Source organism: Musca vetustissima, unplaced genomic scaffold (assembly GCF_032173495.1).
Source record: "Musca vetustissima isolate MV318-11 ecotype Yass unplaced genomic scaffold, APGP_CSIRO_Mvet_v1 utg28331, whole genome shotgun sequence".
Taxonomy (NCBI): Eukaryota; Metazoa; Arthropoda; class Insecta; order Diptera; family Muscidae; genus Musca; species Musca vetustissima.
In genome coordinates, this window is record NW_026876907.1 from 41,961 (window position 1) to 68,269 (window position 26,309).

Below are 26,309 nucleotides of genomic sequence, written 5' to 3' on the forward strand. Positions count from 1 at the left end.
GTAAACCAGTGGGTTTAAATTGTCAATTCCATTGCATATATATATCAAATAAATCATATTTCAATTGCTCTTTCAATAAAATATTTTAAATAAATAAAATATATTTAAAATTTTAAATAAACTATTAAACATTGTGATTTCAGAATTAAAAAAAGAATTTAATTTTTATCTAGATATGTATGTTGTTATATTTTTAGAGCTAGTCTTAAACAATTAATTATAAAACATTAAAAATAACTTATAAATAAACTAATAATAATTTTTATTTCCCATAAATATTTTATTAATGTCATTTCAAAAATAAGTTTTAATAAAATATGTTTTAGAAAATAAGAGGACTTCAGGATTGGCATGTTGGATTCTTTTATTGTAAAAGAATAAAGGAGAACGGCGTCCAAAATCAAGTTTGACTCTGATATTCCTTTACAAATTGACATTTCATACAAAGCCAACTTAAGAGGCCAGGCCTGAATCCTCTTATGTGTTTTCCCCTTTAGTTGAGATTTTCGCAATCAATCCTGTAATAAAGGGCAAAAGTATGTTTTTTTCACATAACATATTCAATGAAAATTTTTAATCACATAGGAAATACGTTCTTCTTAAAAAAATAGGAAATATATGTATATAGGAAACCATGATAACGTCACTTCCCTCTTATTGTACGATCTGTCTATATTAACTACATACTAACAACTAGCCTCCCTTGCTTAACTACTTAGCTCAATAAGTTTATTATTTTCACGTGATTTCAGATGGATCCAAAGACCACCGGACGCCCTCAATGTTATACGAAACACTGGATTAACATTTGTTTTACCAGCCACCGGTAGGATATGATAACTGCGTAGCAACCTTGAGATAACCGTCTTAATTTCCATAATGGCAAATCGATTACCAATACAATAGCGTGGACCGGCACTGAAAGCCAAAAATGCATACGGATTACGTTTTTCCGAATTTTCTGGACAAAAACGTTCGGGATCGAATTTCTCCGGATCGGGATAGATGTCCGGTAGACGATGTGTTGCAAAGGGGCAAATGAAAATGTTGCTACCAGCTGGTAGAGTAAATTTCGACAATCGCACTTCTTCGCCCAATTTACGTGCTATCAATGGTACACTGGGATAGAGGCGTAACGATTCCTTAATACACATTTCCAAATAACGCATTTCACGTAAATCCTGCATATTGGGAGCACGATCATCACTTCCAAATATTCTCTCAATTTCATCCATACATCTTTCTTGACAATCGGGATTTTGTGCGAGGAGAAATATGGTGAAAGCCACCGCAGCACCCACAGAATCCTGTCCGGCCAACATAAATGTACACGCCTCATCGACAATATCATCTTCATTGAAGTCGTTTGGATTGCTATCGGATATTTCTATCATGTAATCGAGTAGACATTTTTTCATCGTAATTTCATCTTTCTGTTTCATTTCACGTCGTATTTGTATCATTTTTCGCGTAAATTCATCAAGACGTCGTTTTTGTTTCAACTCATCTGAGGCCAATTTCGACATTTGATAGATGCCATCGAACAGTAACCAGGGTTTGAGAAAACGTTGGGGTATTTGAATTTTACCTCTGAAAAGAAGGAAATTGAAAATTAGTCTTTACAAGCAAGATTTGTAGTATCGCTAAACGAAGTTAAATGTCCAGATCTGTTATGATTTAATTATTATTTATAGTCGTTTACACCAGAGAAAATTTGGCTTAGTATTAAAATGGTAAAGTTCAGTGGAATGATTTATTTATAAGATAAAAATACTGATGGGTACAAAAGGGAGGAAATTCTTTGACAATGAGAAAAAGTTCTGCAAAGACATATGGTATTTGTTTGGTAGTTCGTTTCGTGTTTAACAGACTCCATATATGCTCTGCATATACGTATTCGTTTCGGGATTCCGTTCTTTTCCTTCAACCGATCGAAGTGAGCAAGGAAATTCAACCTCTCAGACACCTTTATTCCGAGGTACTTAATAGTACGCGAATACCTTCCGCCGCGTTCACCAGCTCGAATAAAGGGAGGATGGCTGTGTGCTAACCAATCTTTCAGCAGCATCAGGATCGTCTTGTTGGTTTGCCACCTCCACTCCAACTCGGTTACTCCAGGACTGCATTATCTGCATAACTTGCTCACCACGACTTTCCATTTCAAGACGAATATCCCCTTCAATTGTGATGAACAAGTAGTCCACATATGCCCTAAGCTAGCTCCCTAAACAAAGGATCATATACATTGAACCCTGTGGGTAAACCCTCTGCACATCCCCCAGACCAAAACACTGCTCCCACTACACAATACTTCCTACCTGGGCTATCCCATAAAAGGAAGTGAAAGGCGCCTTTTAAAAACCAGTAATATGCCAAGGAAATAATTGGAATTTGACACGTTCAGCAACCTTGTGCTTCACCCTGGTACCTCTACCGTCAGTAAAATCAAACTGATACAAAGAAGTACCTTTGCTGTAATATTTCCTAAGCCGTGCCACCATAATCCTCTCTAACACTTTTTCAAGAAGTGGAAGAAGTCTTGTGCCCCGATACGAGAGCCGATTACCCCTTACTCGATCAGACGATTTAAGCAATACAACAACTCGGATAAACTCCCGATAATGCGGTAACCCTGACAAATGCAGCTCGATATATTCCGACATGACCTACCAGATGACTTGAACCATCCTTCCAGTCATTCCATCCATACCTGGTTATTTTCTACTTCTAACCCGACAGAAACTGTTCAAAACTATTATATGATCCAAACCCGGAAGATCACCCAATTCATCAACAAGCAGAGGACATGATGGATGGACGAAATAAAAACAGACACCCCGAATTGGTTGTTGTAGAGCTGCTACACGATCCCTCTGCCAGAAATAGCTCGTTATATTCCGGCATAAGCTATCATATTACTTGAGCCATCCGTCCAGTCATACTATCCATTCCTGGTTATTTCTACTTCTAACCCGACAGAAACTGTCTACAACTTTTATACGATCCAAACCCGGAGGCTCTCCATTTCATTAACAAGCGGAGGAAATGATGGATGGAGGAAATGATGACAATCACCCCGAAGTGGTTATGGTAGAGCTGCTACACAACCCCTGTAGGTCAACCTAACGCTTAGACACACTATGACGGCACACACGATATACAGTATCCCATGGTTCATCACCATTGTCCGGAAGAAAACTCCTCCAGTTGTCTTCTTTACTCCTAGACGTTTGTCTTTGTACGTTCTAAGAGCTGCAAGGATTTCAGATTTACGCAAACCCAGCACGCGTTAAGTAATACTCGATATATTCCGGCATGGCCTACCAGATGACTTGAAACATCCTTCCAGTCATACCATCCATACCTGGCGACTTTTTACTTTTACACGACAGAACCTATCTACAACTTCTATACTATCCAATACCGGATGCTCTCCATTTCATCAACAAGCGGAGGAAATGATGGAGTCTGCGAATGGGGAAAGAACAAAAGCCCTACGCTCTTCCTCCACCCCGAGGTGGTTGTCGTAGAGCTGCTACGCAACCTCTGTATATCAACCTGACGTTTAGACCCACCATGCCGACACACACGGTATACAAGGATCATATCCATTGTCCCGTATCTCCATTGTCTTCTTTACTACTAGACTGTTGGTCTTGTACGTTCTACGAGCAGCAAGAAATTCGGATTTACGCTGAACTAGATTTTTACGCATTGGTTCGCCTGGTCGAGGGCCCACCATTTGACCTTAAATGGTTTAGTCCGACGACGTCTGCCAAGGAGTACGTCATTAACGCTACTCATTGACTCATTCAATCTGGACCTGGACATCTATGGTCAGTGCTCTAAAGTCCTCTACTGACAAAGCATACTCCCTGTTTACATCTAGTAATGATCCCGTTCACATCTAGTTCATTCCATCCCCTGAAGCAATCAATAACTTGCGTACAACAAGTATTTTTTCCAAGAGAAGGACTGATTTTATGGCTTATTTTCATGATTTTCACAAAGAAACCTTTAATAAAACCTTAATTTAGTTCCTTAAAATGATCTCTAAAAGCCGAAGAATCTCAAGGAAAGGCTAATACTTACTTTCTAAATGGTGATTGTTCCATATCGAGATTTTTCTTCTTTATTGGCACTCCCAAAACAGCCTCTGTAACAGGAAAATTAATTAATCGATTAAAATTTCTTCACTTAAATTTAAACTTACCATTCAATATATCAATAATACAATCATTGACAAAATTTGCAATGTTAATATTTTGACCCACCAATGGATCCAATTTTTCGTATAAAGCCTGTGATGCATCAGCAAATGTGCCAATAAAACGTTCCAAAATACTTAAATGAAAAGTTGGCTGGATGAGACGACGATGGGTGTGCCATTTATCACCACTATTTGTTATCAGTCCCTTGCCCAAAAAATTATACATAAAACGATAGAAAAATACTTTATTGGTGTGCTTTTTCGATGACAATATCATTTGTAGATCATCCGGTTGTAGGACCATAAAGAAGGGAAACATCAACACCCAAACGCGTACCAATGAACCGTAAAGTTCTTTTGCCTTGGCGACATGTAAACGCATTACTGAAAATTAAAAGAATAATATTAAAAATTATTTTTTTTTTAATTTTTGTATTTACTTACAATTTTTCTCCTTCAATAGCAGACAATTACCCATAAGCGGAACGGCTGCTGGTCCGGAAAGTTTCAGTGACAGAAACACTGTTTTCAAGTAGTCACGAAAGGTAAATAACACCAAGAGAAACAGCGAGAGACTTGCAAAACTCCATAGCTCGGACTGGGACGCCTTTTCAAACTGCAAAAACAAATACAATAATAAAATATTAGAAACATCGATAATTGATGTTTTATTAATTCAACAACAACAATATAATAATATTAAAATTATTTTTTAATTGTTTGTTTTTAGTTTTGTATCACGTTGTAAATATTTTATTTTATTAGTTTACATTTCCGTAAGGCAATAATGATGGAGGAGGATTGGCTGCCAAGTTGCAATAAAACGGTCTGGCGATTTTTGGCAACGGTTAACGTTATTTTGAGATGGAATTTAATATCCTTACAGCCTTAGAAAATATTGCTAGTTATTAAAATAAGCTGTCATTCTATATTCAAAGAAATATGTCATACAAAATTGATTTAAAAGAACGCATGCTCGAACTCTTTGATCTGCAAAACAGGATACTGCTTGTGAAGAAATGGGACAGAAAGCATGCTCGAAGTATTTGATCCACAAAACAGGACACTGCTTGTGAAGAAATGGGACAGAACGCATGCTCGAATTCTTTGATCTACAAAACAGGACACTGCTTGTGAAGAAATGGGAGGTCTTCCACAGGGAGGAGAAAAAAGATGGAACTCTACTTTTGGTGCGCCTAAGTAGTTTTTCAACGGCAATTCTGATGAAGGGCAAGGACAAGAATTAGACAAGAGGAGGCTAAGAAGAGTAGCGAGGAAGAAACGCCTATCAACAAAAGGGGAAGAAGATAACAAACTCCCAACAGGACCGTTTGCTGGAGGATAATTGACAAAAGTCGTCAAGATAAACCTCCATCGGAGTGGGACGGCAACACTGGCTCTGATGGAAAGAATGATTAAATGTAATATACACAGCGGGTTAATACAGGTACCTTGGACTGTATAAAACAAGATCTCTCGACACATTAATTACAAATTATTTTATGCATACATAGTCTGCTCTGCGTACGGCTCGACAATACCACCACCAACGGCGGAACTACAGCGACTGGTGAGAGGTTTAAAATTTCACAGCCACCGCTAAAAACAATATTCTTCCGAAACAAGTTTAAGATTAACAGGGTAAAATATGGGAGACTGATAAATGATAGGTTTGGGGCAGCCCAACTATGACAGCCTAAAGACTGACAACATGAATGTCAGCAATTTATTGAAAATAATTGTAAAGTCGTTCGAAGAAAGTTGTCGACTTCGAGAAAGCAAATCTGGATTCGAAAAACCCTGGATGACGGAGAATATTCGAAGCAATAGAAAAGAGGTTCGAAGACATTAATGCTCACTTCCCACCGCACACGACATATGTCGCAACTTTCTTTCGAAGAAAGTTCTCAACTTCGAGAATGGAAATATAATATTTAAAAGCTTTTTCAGGTCCAAGTACTACTAAATTAAACAAATCTGAAGACAAAATCCCTACAATATTCCCATTGGACACGATGTCATACAGTTTTGACTATAATTTATAAGCAAATATAGGATATTATTTTTAAAAATGCAAGTAGGCCTAAAGAACCAAGTGATTGGTATAATTTGGCTAGAGGAATGCATTCCCAATTATTGGAACCTCAGCATCCTGTGTCCCGAGTACAAGAAAGCAGGCAAGATGATATGTGCCAACTATAGAGGAATAAATCTCCCTTTTTCGCATATAAAGTGTTATCCAGTGTGCTGTATGAACGACTGAATCCAATGGTCAATGACATTATTGGACCATACCAATGCGGCTTTAGACCTGGCAAATCCACCATTGACCAGATTTTCACTCTGCACCAAAGACCTACGAAAAACACATCGACACATTCCACCCATTCGTCAATATAAAGCCGCATTCGACAGCTCTATCCGTTCAAAGGTGATTAAAGCCATGTGTGCGTTCGTCATTCCAGCAAAAATAATACGGATAAGTGGCACTAGGTTAGCAGTTAAATTCGGAAAGGATCTTAATACAAAACGAGGATTCAGACAAGGTGACAGTTTGTCATGTGATCATACGAGTAGCAAAGGTGAACAAAAATGGCATTCTGTACACCAAGCAACACATGTTACACGCCTACGACGATGACATCGGTATAATGGGTCGAACATTGCGAGCGGTAACACCCACCTTTGAACAAAATGAGAAGGAGTCAGGACGTTCAGTAGACTCGAACCAACTGTGAAACTTGAAAACTACAGCTTCCAAGTAGCGAATGATTTTATATACCTCGGTACCGCCATAAGCAAAACTAATAAAATCAGCTTCGAAATCCGGAGAAGAATAGTGTTGGCTAAGATGGTCTGAGTAAGCAATTCAAAAACCAGGCACCCTCTCACCAGACTAAACTCACACTCTACAAGACGCTGATACTACCTGTGCGGTTGTATGGATGGTACAGATGAGGCAGCTCTTGGAGTGTTTGAGAGAAAAATTCTCCGGAAGAATACCGCCGTCGTATCATCTATTCTGGCACACCGACATAGTCAGACGTGCGACTACGAAGGAGAATATCGCCGTCGAATGAACCATGAACTGTACCAGCTATTCTTGGACATCGACATAGTCAGACGAGCGACTACGTTGGCTATGTCATGTTGTAAGAATGGATGCCCCAGCACAAAAGGCATATAAAAGCGAGCGTACTGATGGTTCACACAGAAGGGGAAGGCCACGAATTAGATGGAGAGATCAAGTAGAAGAGAACATTTCAGAACAAGGTCTTTCCATGAAAGTTTGAATGAAAATCTATGTTTTGCAATTTTAATATAAAATATTTTTTTCGAAACTCTATCGAATGCTTTGATTATTGGCACATCGGTTTGAAACTGCGGATAATACTTCAAAATACCATTCTTCTTTAAATTAAAGAGATTTAACAGATCCATTGGCAATTAAAGAATTCCCACATATCCACAAGACCTTCGGTATATCTTTTACAAGATATTCCATCGTTACAAAATATTGTAGGACCACCCCGAAACTTCTTGGCATAGTTACCCACAACAGCAACAAAAATAATAATAAAGTGATTAATATATCTTATTTTTTGTTAAAATAGATAAATACAAATAACTTTGACATAATACCCCAAACCATGAATAGCATCACGAACAACAAACATTACTCCATTCCATTGACACATTTCATTGTCAAGTTTAGGTTTGAATTTTGTAAACGGCAACTTGTCTGCACGTCGTGTATGTTCTCTTTTGTTGTTGTCGGTAATTAGAGGTGTCAACACGTTTTGTTGAAGTGAAAAAAATCACTGTATTTGCCAAATTGCATTCATAATTTAAGCGGATTTTTTGTTCACGCCGCAAAGAAGTATTCATGGTGACAGGGAAGTTGTGCGTAGTTGCGGCTATTATTATATGTCAATTATTTTTTTTTGTATACATTTAGCTAGAAACACGTGTAAACTCGATAAATCTTCATTCGAAAGATATGAACAATTGCCAATGATGGAAGAATATAAAAAAACATATGAACATGTTCGATATTACTCAGTGTAATATTTAAGTGATTTTATTATAGGTAGCTAATGCAGTCTCAAGATGCATGTGTACATGCTTGAAAAAAATAAAGGATTTAATAGAAGTCCATTAAATTAGATTTTGTTGCGCTCATTTTGTGATTTATGCAAATGCTGGGACAAAATAGAGCATTGTGGGAATTGACAGCTATTATGAGTCTAACTTTAGATTAGTTTAATTAGTTCTTAAGGAAACATTTTTTAATTATGTTTGAATTGAAATAACAATCGAATGAACAGGTTTGGGCTTTTGTTTAATAAAGATAGTGAATGTCTTCTTGTGGGTCTCTTTTGTAAGAGAGGGTAATATATAGTTAGATAGGGATCTATTTTTGAATACAGTTACTTAGTAGTGACGTAGGGGATGAGAGATACCAAGCTCTGATTGGCTTTAACGTGGCGAAGCCCAGGATTATCTTGGTCCTCTTTCATCTCAATTGTGGACACTGACCTCCCCGCGGTGTCACCTGGGAAAACTATTTTCATCATCCATTGAAATAGTGAGCTGATATGTGCCGCGAGTTCACCCATATGAACTATAAAAAATGGGTTGAGCGTTGGGTTAGTTGCCCACACACGAAAACCCCTCTTACTATGAAAAAGCAACGAAAACCAAAGCCCACCAATGTTGACGAACCCCTCAAACGTATAAAGGGCCACGATCTGCGAATCTCACTTGCAATGTGCGCACGTTGTACAGAACAGGCTCAGTTTTCGCCTTGGCGGATGCATTCAAGAAGTACAAAGCCGATATTATTGCCTTACAGGAAAGACCTCGTCTCCAGATTCACTTCAGTAGTTCAACGAATTGCAATAATCCGTATAAAAGCGAAGTTCTTCTACGTCAGTCTTATTTACGAAAATCTTGACTTCGTGTTAGCAAAAAACATGCTAGTTAGCACCACTAGATTCAAGCATATCGATATACACAAGGCCGCCTCGATTTCCCTCATCAAGCAACGAGAAATCAAATCGATCATGTTGTGATAGACGGAAGGCAATCATTCTATGTTTTCGACGTTCGACCGATCCGTGGAGCGAATATCGATTCGGACTATTACTCTGTAGCAGCCAAGGTTCGAACCTGTCTTAATGTAGAAGCAAAGGTGCGATATAATATAACACGAAAATCCGACGTCGAAAAGTTGCAAACACAACAGGTAGCAGAGGCCTACTCCGCTAAAGTTATTCTCCTGATTGGCGAAAGCACATCTGGTCACACATATAGAAGCCCAATGCCAAAGAATTGCCCACTCCCTACAAACTGCAGCAAAATCAACTTTTGCAAGCAAGCAAGCAACCACCATCAAGAAACCCTTGATACGATCAGGAGTGTCGTAATGCCTCTGATATGAAAAAGGCAGTGTATAGGACAACCCTACATACAGTAGCAATACGTAATGCTAGAGAGAATTATCGCGAGAAAAGGAGAGAGGAGAAACGTATTTTCAGAAAAAAAAAACAAAGAACAAGAAAAAAGTGAGCGTGAGCAAATCGGGATGCACAGGAGTTAGAATGAAGTCCGGAAATTTGACCAACGAGTAGAACAAGAAACCGAAGGCTTTGGTGCAGGCACATCCTCCTGTAGAGATGAAAAAGGAAACCTGGTGACAGATACAGAAAGTGTGTTGAAGATTAGGAAGGAGCATTTTGCAAAGCTTCTGGTATCAAATAGTAATGGTGAAGGAGATACCCCAGAACCAATAAGAGATGACGGTTAGAGTAGCAATGACGAGGTTAGAGCAGCAATTAATCGGCTGAAGAACAATAAAGCTGCAGGTGCCGATGGATTACCAGCCGAAGTATTTAAGACTGGTGTGACAGTTAGGAAAAGGTCATACAAGATGCAAATGCTAACATAAATAGCACTCTGTATCCCAAATAGCATATGTTACTCGCCTACGCCAACGACATCGGTAACAGCCAACTTTGAACGAATTGAGAAGGAGTCTGCCAATGTGGGACTGACAGTAAATGGCGAGAAGACCAAGCTGACGGGGTCAACGCGCAAGACGTCCAGTAGACTCGGGCCAACTGTTTAATTGTATATACCTCGGTACCGCCATAAGCAAAACTATTAACACCAGCTTTGAAATTCGGAGAAGAATAGTGTTGACCTACAGATGCTTCTATGGTCTGAGTAAGCAATTCAAAAACAAGACCACCTCTCGCCAGACGAAATTCACACTCTACAAGACGCTGATACTACCCGTGCTGTTGTATGGATCAGAAGCCACTGTACTTGTGCAAGCAGATGAGGCAGCACTTGGAGTGTTTGAGAGAAAAACTATCCCAAAGATCAATGGGCCGATCTTCGTTGAGGGGTAATATCGTCGTCGAAGGAACAAAGAGTTATACCATCTATTCTCAGACATAGAAATAGTAGATGTATTGAGCTGCAGCGACTACGTTGGCTAGGTCATGGTATGAGTATGGATGAGGATGTCCCAGCTCAAAAGGCATATAAAAGCAAGACAACTGATGGTTCACGCAGATGGGGAAAATTAATGAAGAAGATAAGAAGCAATTTTGCTTAAAAGGCCTAAAGAAATGAACTCTTTTCTCCTGAGTGAACTTACTCAGGAAAATAGTCGAGGATTCCTTTGATAATCTGAGATGTTGCGGCAATAGAGCCGCAGGAGTAATTTAAAAGATGCTCTCGAATCCTGGGCAGAGGCATGATACGACGTCAGTTAATTTCACGATATATCGGCGACAATCCCGAACAGGTGCGCAAATTATTCTAACAAAATAGCATACATACATGGGTCCTCCCAGCCGGATCAGTGGCCGATTGTGGAGGAAATTGATGCTGAAGAAATTACCTTAAAGGTCGAAGAAATTCTGTCAGCTTGGTGGAAAATTCACAAGGAAGAAAACAAAAAATACAGAAGTATTTTTGAGTAAAGGCATCACGAATTGAATCCTTTACTCCGGAGTGAACTCCACGGAGAATATCTTTGTCATTCAGATCTCCTGTTTGAAGAAATTGGTCCTTCGAGCCGGATCAGTGACCGATTGTCGAAGAAATTGATGCTAAAGAGTTTGCCTTAAAAGTCACACAAAATAAAAAAAAATACAGAAACAATTTTGTGTAAAGGGTTCAAGAATGAACGTAATTCAATGTATTTGGAGTCACGGAATGTGGAATTCAAGTTCCATTGAGTAAGACAAGGAGTTGTCCAGGGTGGGGCGATGTGTACGGAGTGGTTTAACTTAGGGATAAGTAAATCGACTTTCGACTAATCGATTAATCGACTTTTTGTATTGAAAAGTCTAAAAGTCGAAGTCGACTTTTTATCTATGAGAAAATCGTAAAGTCGACTTTTCAAGATCGACTTTCGATTTTCTTCATAAATACTTGGTTTTTTATCACAAAGCTCAAATTGCCCAAAAATTTCACTTTCCGGAACTTTACTTTATCTGTTCACAATAATTCATATAAAAAATCAAATTTTTAGTCGATTTTGCAGAAGTCAGTAAAAGTCGAAAATCGATTTTGAACGGTTTTGACAAAATCGAAAGATCGAAAAGTCGACTTTTTAGTCAAAGGCAAAAATCGAAAAGTCTAGAAATCGACTTTTTGGTCAGAGACAAAAATCGAAAAGTCTAAAAGTCGACTTTTGCGCTCGACTACGTATCCCTAGTTTAACTTCTACCTTTCCGTTATTTTGATCGACGGATATACAATTTCAAATTCAAAATTCTCGGGGCATATTCGACAGCATGCCTTATGTATCTGGACATGGTATAGCTTGCGCGCAACACTTGATATGATTTAGAGTTGGAGGGATGTCTAAAAAATTTCGAACCCTTAGATAAAGATGACTAAGATTCTGAGTCCAATCCGAGTCATCACATCGAAGAAGCGCCTGGCCAAACCAGAGTAGTTTTGGGTTAACAGTGATGCTGTCGTTTGGGTTTCTTCTTTTTTGGTTTTTCATAAAGGGACGGGTTTTCCAAGTGTGTTCAACTAACCCGAAGCCTCAACGCATTTGTAATAGGTATCATGGGTGAACTAGCGGCACATATCAGCTCACTATTTGAACGTGTGTGTGTGTGTGATGAAAGTAGCTACCCCAGGTGACACCGCTGGGAGGTGAGTGTCCACAATTGAGATGTAGGAGGGACCAAGATAAGCCTCGGCTTTGCCATGTTAAAGCCAATCAGAGCCGTTTCTTGGATGATAGATACCTTACGTCACATTGCGAAGCCTCCGAAGCCTTAACCTATTTGTTATAGGTATTATGGGTGAACTAGCCGCACATATCAGCTCACTATTTGAACGTGTGTGTGTGATGAAAGTAGCTACCCCAGGTGACATCGCTGGGAGGTGAGTGTCCACAATTGAGATGAAAAAGGGACCAAGATAAGCCTAGGCTTTGCTATGTTAAAGGCAATCACAGCCGTTTCTTGGTATCTATCATCCCTTACGTCACATTGCGAGCGGTAAAGCCACCTTTGAACAATTGATGAGGATGCCCCAGCACAAAGGGCATATACAAGCGAGCCAACGGATGGCTCACGCAGAAGGGGAAGGCCACGATTCCAAATGGAAAGATCAAGTGGAAGACAACAACTCGAAACATGGTCTTTCGAATTGGAAGAGCTGCACACAAGACCGACGAGCATAGATATCTTTTTTAAGCTCGGCTTATGGAACAAATGTTTTGTTACAATCCAGCTAAGTGTAAGTGATGCTGTCGTCTTAATTCGTATTGGGCGCCAAAACAATAACAATTATTATAGTTAATTTTTTATTACAAGATTTTGTATATCTATCGGAAAAGTTAATTTATTTTAAGTTTAGATTTTTGCAAGCAATCTAATTAGGAAAATATTAGATATATCATTCGATAATAAAGGGGGAAACATATAAGAGGACTTCAGGCTTGGTATGTTAAGTTTGCTTATTTTATTGTAAAAGAATACATATTGACTCTTCTACATTAAGATGCCATGCCTGAATCCTCGTATTCATTATAATAAAAACAAATATGTACCAGATAGTTTGATAACCTCGCACGCACTATCCACCGGAAATATCACAATCTATGCAAGTTTTTTATGTAAACATTTAAAAAGAATTAACATTGTGGAAATTATCCATGAACCCGAAAAAATATACAGTATAGCTAACAAAATACGCAAAAAAGTAACAACAATAAATATTTGTTTAACTTCTAATATATGACCGACCAGCGAGCGGCCATTAGATTATTTAGTTTTTCAATTGTTACCATCCCCATCCATCCAGCATCAGATTTTGGATGGATGTTGTCATTAGTTGAGGTTTGATTTTTTTTTATCTTCCACATGTTCTTGTCAAACACTGGCAATCAAAAAACACATCACAAACAAAAATCATTCATTTATAGACACCCAAAAAACCTCTCCGCATCCCTCCCTCCGCTGTCATCTCGTCGTCGTTCTCCTTGGCCAAGAAGAATAACTATTATGGGGTTTTGCTTAACTGGCTATTATTGTTTACTTGTCAAATTTGCGTATTCCTGTTAATTCAAATAACTAAATGAATTTTGTGTTGTTGTCTTCGAATTTTGTTTGTTGTTATTTTATATACATATATGTGAATGATGATGATATATGCAATTCACTAATATTGTTAGATTATCGACAACAATAAGATACAGACTTATTATTATTAATAATCAGATTTGACTGTATTTGAGTAACTGGTACAAAAGTGTTGACGTGCCCGTGAAAATCGTTAACTGATGAAGAAAAAATAAATAAGAGTAAAAAATGTGAAGTTTGAAATTGTGAAGAAGAATTATGAATACATTTAGTTATCAGGAGTATTTCTAAACTTGAAGATTTTGTTCTTATTTTTCTTAAGATTGTATACATATTTCAAAGTAATTTTTGTAACGATGCTTTGGGGTTGAAAGGTATTACGAGAAATTTCGTTTTTTGTAGGACTCTTATCATTTTTTGTTTTTCTTTTTACTTTTTTCGAAGGACGTACTAATTGCGATCGATACCAAACTATAGTTCTAAATTTCAAAATAATAGCTTTATAAATTTTAATTTATTAAAACAAACCTTCTACTGTAAAATTTCAAATTTGAGGGTTATGCTTTTTTGGCGAATATGGCTGGATATTATGGACGACAAAACCCGTGTTCGTACAGAGGAACAATATAAAAAAAATATATTATGCATTTTAATAAAAGTTAGTATTTAGTTAGATATAATTTTTTATAACCGTATTTAGATGCCTAGACATGTATTCGACTACATTGGGGCTAGCTCTGGGTGACATTTGATACCAGTCAGTTCTTAGAGCTGTTTTCAGGTCCTTCACGTTTCTGATGTTGTAATGTTTCAACTTTTTCTTCAAAATTCACCACAAATTCTTTATAGAATTAAAATATGGGCTTCGAGGTAAAATATTAACAAAAATTCGAGGTAGCCTTCAACAATGGCGGCAGTGAAACACCTATTCAATCCTTAGAAGCTTTCCGAGTTGACCAGAAAATCATAGACTGGGTCAACCAAAGGCTATGGAATATATGGATAAACTATAGCCTGCAGGACATACCTATCAGCGATAGATTGGGGCAAGGATCACCACAGTGAGGGATTCTGTCACCATTCTTGTGGGTAACCACTATTAATAGTCTCTGAAGGAACATAACCTAGGGGCGAAGATAAGTAATAAATAACACAATATGTAGAACCCGTCTTCCAAAACAAAATGATAGCCATATCGAATAAAGTTAAATATCTGGGAGTCAGACAACATGCAGCACATGTATATGTGGTGCAATGGGGATAACATCAACCAGGGATTTGGAGACTACATTTATATACATCCAATCGACACCAAAATAAATATAAATCGACCGTCGCAGCATTAAACCAATGAAAGCATCGATCGACCATGGGCATTATACTAGCGTTACTTTTCGATTTTAGATCCCCTGATTAACATTGGTCCTTCGAGCCGGATCAGTGACAGTTTGGTGAAAAATTTACAAAGAAGAAAAAAAATACAGAAGCAATTTTGAATAAAGTGCTCAAGAATTGAACCATTTACTCCTCAGTGCACTTACTCAGGAGAATAGCGACGTCAGTTACATTTCACGACATTATTCTAACAAACAAATTGTGTCGAGCATACGTTCTATTTTCCCTTCGAGTATCTCTTCCCCAAGAGTTAACGATGCGTGAAGTTGCAATTGTCATCCGAAGCTCTAAATCATCCGATAGTCATTCAGATCTCAATAGAAGAAGAATGCCCAAAAAGTTAAGTCATACTATTTATTTTTGTTGTACGCCTGCACGCCATCTTTGCACATATAAATTTAGGACTAAATCAGAACAGGCCATGAACGGTATTGATAGCGTTTAACCCGTCGATTTTTAGATCTTTTACATCTTTCGATTTTTGGCTTTGATTAAAAAGTCCATCCAAATTCGATTTTGAAATGTCGACTTTGTGACCTCCTCAAAGATAGAAAGTCGATTTCGAATTTCCAATATAAAATTTTTTCCTTTATGACAATGACAAAAATAGTACATTCTTATAGTACGGAAACAGACCAATAGTACCAGCTGCAGTCGGATCTTCAATCAGTAATTTTGAGTATGTCCGAATACCTGAAACAAGATTAGTCACATGTGACATTCTGGTGCATATTCCAGTATATATAGGCTATATATGCAATTAAAAAAAAAAATTGAGGGAGGCAGATCCGGATAGCCAATTTTTTAACCTGATTTTCATATAATAAATCCGATATTTGTAACTGTTTTTATAAAACGAATCAAATCTATAAACATATATTATTTAAAAGTCAAAAACATTGGAATACATTGCCTGCTTCAAAGTTAAGTGGATTCAGTGCTAGATTAACTAAATTCGGATCTATTTCCCGCACATACAAGTTGATAACGTGTTTTGCATAATGAGATCTAAAATATTGCAGACGAATTCAAAGTTTTTCATATTCAACAATTTATACGAAATACGTTTTTTTTCTTCTAATTCTGCTTTAAAGGAATTGAATAGATTTGGTTCGTTCCGGAATGAACTAGTTCATTGGAACTATTTCAATAAAGGAAGATCGGAACTGGGTGCAGTTATTTAGTTCCTTTTTCTGATCTCGTTCCTTTATTCCCATATTCTTTACTTGTTCTCGTTCATGTTTCAGATGCTGCCACATAGTTAAATATATATTTATTGATAAAATTAAATTATCTAAATAGTAATTTATTATACCCTACACAACTATGTTGTCAGGGTATTATAGCTTTGTGCAGCCCCAAAAGTTTGTAACGCCGCGAAATATTGGTCCTAGACTCACCTTTAAGTATACCGATCGGCATATCTCGACTAGCTGAGTCGATCTAGACATGTGTGTCCGTCCGTCCGTCTGTCCATTATAATTTGTAAACACGATACAGGCCACAGTTATGGACCAATCTTCACGAAATTTTGCATGTAGGATGGGTTCTGGCAAATGAATACCCCTATTGTTTTTGATAAAGATCGGTTAATATTTAGGGGATGAAATGGACCAAAAACTTTATTTTTGTCCAATTTTCTGGTTGCTCCAGAGGCCGCAATTATGGCCCGAACTTCGCGAATTTTCACATGGAGAAGGGGGTCGGGCCAAAGAATAAGCATGCCTGTTTTTATAAAGATCGGTCAATATTTAGCGGGTCAAATGGACCCTGATTTTTGTGTGAAAAATTAAAAAATTTGTATTCTATTGCGTATATATTTACTCCTGAAGGACATAGACCCGATAAGTTGATAGTATATCCAAGAGAGGAGTGGTTGACCTTTAAGTTGATACCAATCATATTGTCGTAGGTACTCGGTGCTTACGTATGCATATATTATTTAGTAATCCATGACCACTCTAGAGGGCGGAAATATAGCGCTGATCGCTTTGAAATTTTCCATGAGATTCCAATTATATTCAAGGATTACGCCTATCATTTTCGGTGATGATGAGATAATAATTTTGGGATGAAGTGGACCCAAAACTTAACTTTTTGTGTTTTTTTATTCGATCTTTAGGCCACAATTTAAAGCCCAACATCACAACATAACCTACGGTAAAGAGAATCTGGACAAGTACAGCCCTCGTCTACTGAATATTAGTAATATTTGTTGACCTTTAGTCGGTGTCAAGAGGGTGCAAATAACGCAATGTTAGATATTCGTGGAAGTTGTGTAGGGTATCATATGGTCGGCCCCGTCCGAATATACTGCTCCGCTCACTGGTTTTTTATTTTTTTGGTTCAAAATTCTTTTGTCACCTTACTAAGGAACGAGAAAACTAAAAGAACGACGAAAGGGACAGATTCGAATGAACTACCTGGAGTAAAGGTAATAATTCATTTAAAAAAAGGAACGAGAAAGATCGATCCACTCCGTGAACTAGAACAAGTTCATATGGCGACACAACTGTAATTTTGAAAAATGTGGCTAATTATCGTTCTTATGAACGTGGTCTATATGAATGTATTTTTTATTTATAATATAGTATGCTTTTTTAACACCCTTCGCTATATCCGCTATAAGGTGGACATTAGACTTGAGAATAAACAGCTGACTTTCCATAACTGGTTGACCTTATTAATATTACGTTTACATTGTCCTGGATTGGTTTAAATTGTTAAATCCATTGCATATATGTCAAATAAATCCTCATCATGTAGGTTTACCCCGTATAAGGTTCTAATTGCAAATGTCGGGATTTTGGAGATTATGGGCGCTTATTTTAACCGAATAGCCTCTTATTTGATTCTCATTGGGTGTCGAATCGTCCTACCAAAAATTTACTATGGCATAAGCTGTCATTTCTCTAAGGTACAGCACGATTACAGGTATTAAAATTAACTCCTCGTAGTGCAGAGTATTATCAGCGACGTTTTTACTGATTTAATAAAAAAGAGAATTGTTCAGTTCTAAGTTTTTTTGCTTGGATTTCATTGCATTATTGTCTTGGCAAGAGATCACACATTTTTTGCATAACAAAATAAATCAAATGTTATATCACAGTCACTCTGAATTCAAAATAATACTAATAGAATAATAATTGTCCATGTATGTATTAACAAATATATTATTTGTTCAGTTCATGTTTGCTTTATTCCACTTCAATTTTATTTTATTTAAAAATTCAATGTTTTTTATTTTCTTTAGTCCTTGGTCAACAGTACTCACTTCACCTGTACACAGTTTTTATTTTAATATTTTTTTAATTTATTGTTTTATTTGTAGTTGATCATTTCAAAACAATTTTTATTAAAATATTTGTTCACATTTGTTGAATATTAATTCCATAAACTCACCACTTTTTGCACAAACATATTTCTTAATAACAATTACTTAATAAAGGGTTCCAATATTTTTTTTTAACACTCTCATATAGTATATTTCAACAACGAATCGTTTGACACTGAAATTCCTTTTGTTATCCGTTTCGTTATCTCTGTTCGTTTTTTCGTGAAATATTCCGCTTAATAATCGTTTTGCACTTCGCGCAATTGCCGTCTGCGAGGTGGTTACGTGAGATTTACACCCGCTAAATGTTGTATCTTAAATGGCGAACTTCTAATCGGGTATCTCGTATTTATAAAAAAAATCAAACGTTACACAAAAAGTAGTGCGTCGATGATGCCCCTGTGTGAATCTTGAGCGCTGTTGGCGACAACGAACGTAGCAGCAGCAGTAATGGCCGGGCAGTCATTCGCTCAGCATTGGAGAAAAAAGGGAATATTGAACAATTTGGAGATGTTTGTAACGTTGATAACTTTTTGCGTACATTTTTGTGGATTTGTCTGTGTGTGCGATTGGGTGGATGTGAGTGTGTCTGCTTATATATGTATGAGCGTAGGTATGTTGGGGCGATGATGTAGTTTTAAGCGTGGCTCAAAGTACTTAATTAGTTAGTGGTCGTTTATTAAGAAGATGTGTCAATAAAAAAATACACACACATACATATGTAATACTTTCAGATGACTGCCTGATTTGATTTCTAAGATTTCAAAAAAAAAAAAATTACAAATTTATTTATGAAATTAAAAAGTTTACGGTCATTGCTAGAAGAAATTTACCTTAGCCCATATTCTTGCAAATCTTCAATAGTAGCTGGATTTCCATATTCAGCTCTAACATATTTGGATTTATTTGTTTCAAGGGTAAACAGATACGAGGATTTAGGCCTGTCATGTTATGTTGGCTTTGTATGATATGTCAATGTATAAAGGGATATCAGAGTAAAACTTGATTTTGGAGAACGGCTCCTTTATTCTTTTCATATAAAATAAGCCAATTTAAGCCAAGAACACATTTTTTCGAAAAAAACATTTTTTCCATTATTCCCTTGGAAATTAATAAATATTTTATAATGAAAGTCAATATTTCTTTTAGTCTCATGTCATAGCTATCAAAAACAATTTTTCTTTTCAAAATCCCTGCCATAGTTCCCAAGTTATGGGCATTTTTCTAAAATTACCCAATAATTAATAACAATCATACGCTCCGGTGTACCAAAATTAAAAAATTGATTTTATACCACATTTGTATAGCAAATTTTTACATTTGATAGGCAGAAAATCGAAAAAATGTTGTATGCACTGCGAGAAAGTTTGTCGAAAAAAATATTGGAATATTTTTCCAAAAGAATTTTTTTGGAATCTACACTTATTCATTAACGTCCGTACAAAATTTCCAGTGAAAATCTCAAGAACTCTTGAGGATATAGTCGATTTATTGTGTCAGCATCAAGTGACGGCAAGAGTGATTCTCATACTTTAAACGCATTTTTCTCGAAGCAGTTTTTTTTACGAATGGCGGGCACGATAACACAAAAACTAATAATCCAATCGTTTCCAAATTTTGATCTATCTCGTGAGATGCAACGGATGCAGAGAATGGATACATTACAGGAGTCGTTCCGGCCTTAGCCGGATACAGGAGTATAGCGAAAGGGACTACGTTGCTTCTTGCTGCGCCAATGCAGTCCCCAGCGAGTCGTCGGCATCACCGTGGTCCACGTCATCATCGTCGTCGTCTTCGGACTAGGTGAGTCCCCGCAATCTCCGCAGCCGCTAACACCGCACATTGCTGTCGCAACTCCTGATAACGTATCCTTTCAACTGCGATGGACTTCGAGATAGTGGATTTTGAGTCGAAGAGGTATTATGGTCGCTGCGATCCAAGAAACGAAGCTGAAAAACACCTGCAGTCTTCAGAGTTGTGATGGATACAACGTGATTAGAAAGGATCGTACACGAGGTGGAGGATTAGCATTCCTATTGCACCATTCTGTCCAGTACAGACCTATCTCGCTTGAGCTAGACTCTAGTGACCCATACATGGAATGTATTGGGTAGCGGTTAAATGTGGTACCGCCGAGGTAGAGGTGCTTAACGTTTACATTCCGCCGTTAAATATCTGTGACCCGCGTTAGGCAATAACCGTCTGGTGCTAGGGGATTTCAATGCACATCATGAGTTATGGCATTCCGTCCTAGGTAATGACCAGAGGGGCATGGCGTTGGCCGAGCAAATTGATAGCTCAACGTTTTGCACGGTGAACGAGGACATACCCACCAGGATAAGGGGAGACTGCCAAAGCTCACCGGACATATGCATCGTGTCTCCGCGTCTGACGAATGACGTGGCTTGGCAACCCGTCATATCATTGGGGTCAGACCACCTCCCTATCATCATATCCATAAACAGACCACCCGATTTCATAACTTCTGAACGCCGTACTTTCCTTAATCATGGAAAAGCCAATTGGCAAGAGTTCCGAAATTTCACCAATCGTCGCTTCAGAGAACTGCCCATCCCTTCTAATGCTCGGGTAGCAGAAAGGAATTTCCGGGACATCATCACTGCTGCAGCCACTCGGTATATACCTGCGGGTCGTATACCCGAACTAAGACCGAACTTCCCAGCAGAGGCAGCGGGACTAGCGAATGAGCTTCGCCATTTTAACCCTACTAACCCCAGAGTCAGAGAACTGACATTGAAGGTGAACAGGTTAGTCGGCGAGCATAAGCGGAAAAAGTGCCTAGAACATCTGAAGTGTTGCAACATCAGTACCGGAGTGAGTAAATTGTGGGCAACGGTTAAGTCGCTCTCGAACCCTGGAAAGAAGGAGGATCGGACTTCTGTCTCATTTAACGGCGTTGAGGTGACAGATCCGAAGAGGTGCGCGTGTTATTTCAGTCGACAGTTTATAGAGCACCCCGAGAGTGACCGGGCGAAGAGAAGAGTATTGCGCCGTATACGCTCTCTTCAGCTGGAGGAGAAACCACCACAATTTACGTTGGAGGATGTTGCAAATGTCATCAGGAACGCGAAATCATCCAAAGCGCTTGGTCCAGATGGAATCTCAATGGTGATGTTGAAGCAGCTTGATGAGCCAGGAGTAGATTATCTCACCAAAGCCCTCAACTTGTCGTTATCCACCTTAGTAGTTCCCGATGCCTGGAAAATGGGCAGGGTGGTCCCGCTACTGAAGCCGGGCAAGGATGCCAGCAAAGGTGAGTCAGACAGGCCGATCTCACTTTTGTCGCCAGTAGCCAAGACACTTGAGGCTTTACTATTCCCCAGCATTCGTGAATGTTACTCAGTTGCTGATCATCAGTATGGGTTCCGGAAACAGCACAGCACAACAACAGCTTTGCACGCCATTTCCGCACACATAGCAGAAGGACTCAACCAGAACAGGCCGTGTAACAGGACAGTCATGGTGGCGCTAGACCTATCAAAGGCATTTGATACCGTCAGTCACGCCAAGCTGTTCGAGGACATCGAGAGAACAACCCTCCGGCCAAGTTTGAAATGTTGGATAGTGAACTATATGTGTGGACGCCAGTCGTACGTGGAATTTAGAGACAGGAAATCGAAGGCCCTTAGAGTTAAACAGGGAGTTCCCCAAGGAGGGGTGAGATCTCCGGAACTGTTTAACCTCTACCTCTCTGGAATTCAACGCCCACCGGACGGCATCAAGATCCTGACATATGCGAATGATTGCACGATTATGGCGTCGGGACATAAAGTTGATGACATTTGCGAGAGGCTGAACCACTATCTCGTGGATATCGCTGATTTTTTCCGGTCGAGGAATATGAAAATATCCGCCACTAAGTCAACGGCCAAACTGTTTACCACATGGACAGCGGAGATGAGGCTATCTTTGAATGTGCAGGTCGAGGGGTCCACAATTCCGACCACTAATTACCCCAAGGTTCTAGGGGTGACATTCGATAGCCTATACAAGTCGTCCGCGCATGCCACAGCTATTTGCGATAAAGCCAGGAGCAGAAACAAGGTTCTCAAGTCGCTAGCCGGCAGCACTTGGGGAGCTGACAACGAAACCTTGTTAACGACTTATAAATCAATAGGCCGGTCTGTGGTAAACTATGCGGCGCCAGTGTGGTCCGCTAACGTCAGTGCAACGCAGTGGAAAAATCTTCAATCCTGCCAGAATGCCGCCCTGAGGACTGCAACAGGGTGTCTCCTCATGACTCCAATAGACCACTTGCATGAGGAGACGAAGATCCTTCCTGTGCGTCAACACAACAAGATGTTGTCGATGCAATACTTGCTTGGCTGTTATAGGAGCAGCCATCCGAACCGCTACCTTATGGATAGGCACCCACCACCCATGCATGTCAGGAAGGATCTCCATGATCTGGAGAGAGAGGTCCAGAGGAACAAAAGGGAGCCTCTAGATCAACAGGCCTATCAAGCAGGATTGAACTGTATTCACACGGACGCAGTTGAGGAAGCAGTTCAAGAATATCGAGTGAATACCATCTTCGGTGACCATCCGCCTTTGATAGCCGCAGAAGAGCAGCAGCTACCTCGACAAACTAGAGTGGTCTTGGCACAACTGAGATCTGGATGGTGTAGTCGCCTCAATTCGTATTGAGCACGAATTGATAGAGAGGTCGACAATGTCTGCCCGGCATGTGGTAACGGACCACATGACACGCTGCATCTGTTCAACTGCCCAGCCAAGCCCACTCATCCCATCTTCTCTCTGGACTCAACCTGTACAGGTCGCAGCCTTTCTGAATTTTGAATTGGAGGCAGAACCAGATTGAAGAAAATTGAAAATACACAGCAGTACTAGCTGCTACAACAGGATTGGGATAGGATGTCTTGGAATTTGTACCAATGTGTACTAAATAGTACCAAATGTGTATTTGAGTGAACTAGAACACTGAAATTTGGAAATAAGGTTACTGTTGTAGCATTGATGTATTAGTACCGATTGGTGTACTAAATGCTTGAACCTATAGTGCTGAGATCCTGAAATTTTGTAAATTTGGAAATGCGATTTTCACCAAAAACCTACAAAGAGTATCATATATTTAAAAAATATTATTTAAATCACTTAAGTCTTTTTGTATTTTACCCAAAAATTTAAAGTTAAACTCAAACACAAGCGCTAAGCATAATCGCGTAATATGGCAAGTGCCCTCTTGACGAAGATCACAAAATAAACACATAATGTAATCGATGAATGAATTGAAATAAAACACGCGTCTAGTTAATGACCGAACGAACGATCCTAATGAGTAATTCTAAATAGTAGAATGATGGTGCTGACGATAATTTTTAGGAATGAGATCTTTAGATAAATATTATTATTTTAAACAGTCGAATTTTCTAGGAACATACAATTTATTTAAAAAATATTATATTGTTGCATACGATTTCCATTTATATATATATATTTTTTTTTTAATAAAGCGATGATTAAGATTTTAAAATAAATATTTTGATTTTAAGTCGTGGAATTTTCTAGGAATTTTACAATATTAATTCATAAAAAAATATTTTTAAATCATTACGTAGGATTTCTATTTATTTATTTTTAAAAAAGGGGTTGACGAAGATAATGGAATTCCATTAACAAAATTTAGCAAATTCAATCATTAGCCGTATAGGGATCAATTGGGGGAACAATTCTGCATAATGGAAATCTATGCGGAATTTTATCGTTTTTAAGTTCCCATAATCCAGTAATCATATTCGAATTGAAATCTTTATATTTGAAAACAGTATAGCGCATTGCAAACTGTAAATAGTACGAACGAATGTTGACAAATGAAAACAATTACACAGTTTTTGTTTCTTCCCTCAAACTCGGCTATAATAAATCACTTGATTTAATATAAATCGGTACGCAAATATCGTTTGCCTACTGCTGCTGCTGCCAACAATGAAATCACAATTCATTCAGAACTACACAGTGTTTTCTAATGACAAACGAAGACGACAACAGCAACAACAAAAACAAATGATAAAAATCGACGTAACTTAATTTTGTTTTTGGCAAGTAATCAGGCTATACTCGCATTTAAAAAAATCTCGGAGAATGTTTTTAAAACTCATTTTGTTTAATATTTTATGATTTTTGTTTTGTAGGTTTTATATTTTTTTATTTAGCGACAATCTGACCTCGGTTGTTTCTTTTTTATTTTTGCAAAATAAAAAAAGTCTATTGTCATTAGGCCTACCAAAAAAAAAAAATAGTAATCAGTTTTACATCTCCATTGTTTGTTGTGTGATAGGTTAGGGTTGGCTTTGGCATTCAAATTGCGGGTGATAAAAACGAATTTGTTTTCAAATTTGTTCTCATTAAGATGTAAGATGATTAAGAGAAGCCAAAAATTTAGATGTGTATGTGTATGAGTTTGCTAAATAAATCATAAACAGATTACAAGTGCGTTTAGACTATAGCTTTTATCGTGATAAAATTAGTATGAATAGAAGAGCGTTTACATTTACGAAATCCACTCGATATTAAATGTCAATTCCATACGAGGGCAGTTCGGAAACTTCTTAGCCTAGCACAAAAAGCGCGGTATAAACAGAAAAAAGTTTAGTGTTTTGGTAACTTCCGTTGTTTCGATCTGGCAACTCCTTCATATAGAAACAGATGTTCACAAAAAGACGCATCCGCAATTCTTTTACAATGAAAAAATTTACATAACAAGGTTTACCGGGACAAGAAATTCACAATGATATGGTGAATGTGTTAGGTGAAGGTGCTCCTTCGTTTGCAACAGTTAAAAATTGGGTTTGCTGAATGGACATTTCTCAAGCTTGTTTAGATCGTTTTAAGCGAAATAAAATGGATTTTATGCTTTGTTACATAACTGTAGATGAGACATGGATCCACCACTATACTTCAGATACAAAAGAACAATCCAACAAATGGACTGAAGCTGGAGGAAGTGCCCCAAAGAATCAATCGGCTGGTGAGGTTATGGCACTAAATTCAGAGTACGATTGCAACCTTTTGGATCAATAAAATCTACAAATTCGAAAAAACGTCCTGGCTTACAGTACAAAAAAATAAGTCTTCATAAACACAACACACCAGCGCACAAGAGTGCATTAACAATGGCTAAAACCAACAAATTAAAGTACCAGTTGCTTGACCACCCACCTTATTCTCCCGGTTAAGCTCCCAGTGATATGTTCCCAAATCTAACAAAATTTCTTGCTGGGCTTTACCTCAAATAAGCATACAATTGCAGTTGTAAACTATTATTTTGAAGACCTTGAGGAAAACTATTTTGATCAAGGGATAGAATTGCTAGAAAAGCATTGGACTAAGTGTATTGAAGTTTCAGAAGATTATGTTGAAAAAAAAATATTTTTGAAAAACTAACTATTCTCTTTCATTGATAGGCTAAGAAGTTTCCGAACCGTCCTCGTATCAGTAAACAAATATCTCACTTACTTCGCTGACTTGTTCCATAAAAGAGATTTCCAGGCGCGTTGGGTTTGTGCGCAGCTCTTTCAATTTGAATCACCTGTTCCGAAATGTTGTCTTCTACATGGTCTTTCCATCGTGGCCTTCTTCTTCTACGCGAACCATTAGTAGGATCTCTTTTATATGCCTTTTGAGCTGGGACAACGTAGTCACTGCAACTCGATCCGTCTAACTATTTCGATGTCCGAGAATAGATGTTATAGCTCATGGTTCATTC

General features: G+C 38.1%; 1 protein-coding gene across 1 annotated transcript in view; it reads right to left on the reverse strand.

Annotated features, from left to right (window-relative positions):
• Positions 1 to 707: 707 nt before the first annotated feature.
• The window catches only part of LOC133321426 (probable cytochrome P450 4aa1), a 79,629-nt gene continuing 54,027 nt past the window's right edge, over positions 708 to 26,309 (reverse strand). Inside the window, exons 2-6 of the mRNA XM_061530512.1 lie at positions 18,631 to 18,647; positions 4,655 to 4,826; positions 4,214 to 4,594; positions 4,093 to 4,156; positions 708 to 1,590 (exon numbers count right to left, since the gene is read on the reverse strand). Coding sequence (XP_061386496.1) covers positions 708 to 1,590; positions 4,093 to 4,156; positions 4,214 to 4,594; positions 4,655 to 4,826; positions 18,631 to 18,647 — 1,517 coding nt within the window. The remainder of the gene's footprint in view (positions 1,591 to 4,092; positions 4,157 to 4,213; positions 4,595 to 4,654; positions 4,827 to 18,630; positions 18,648 to 26,309) is intronic.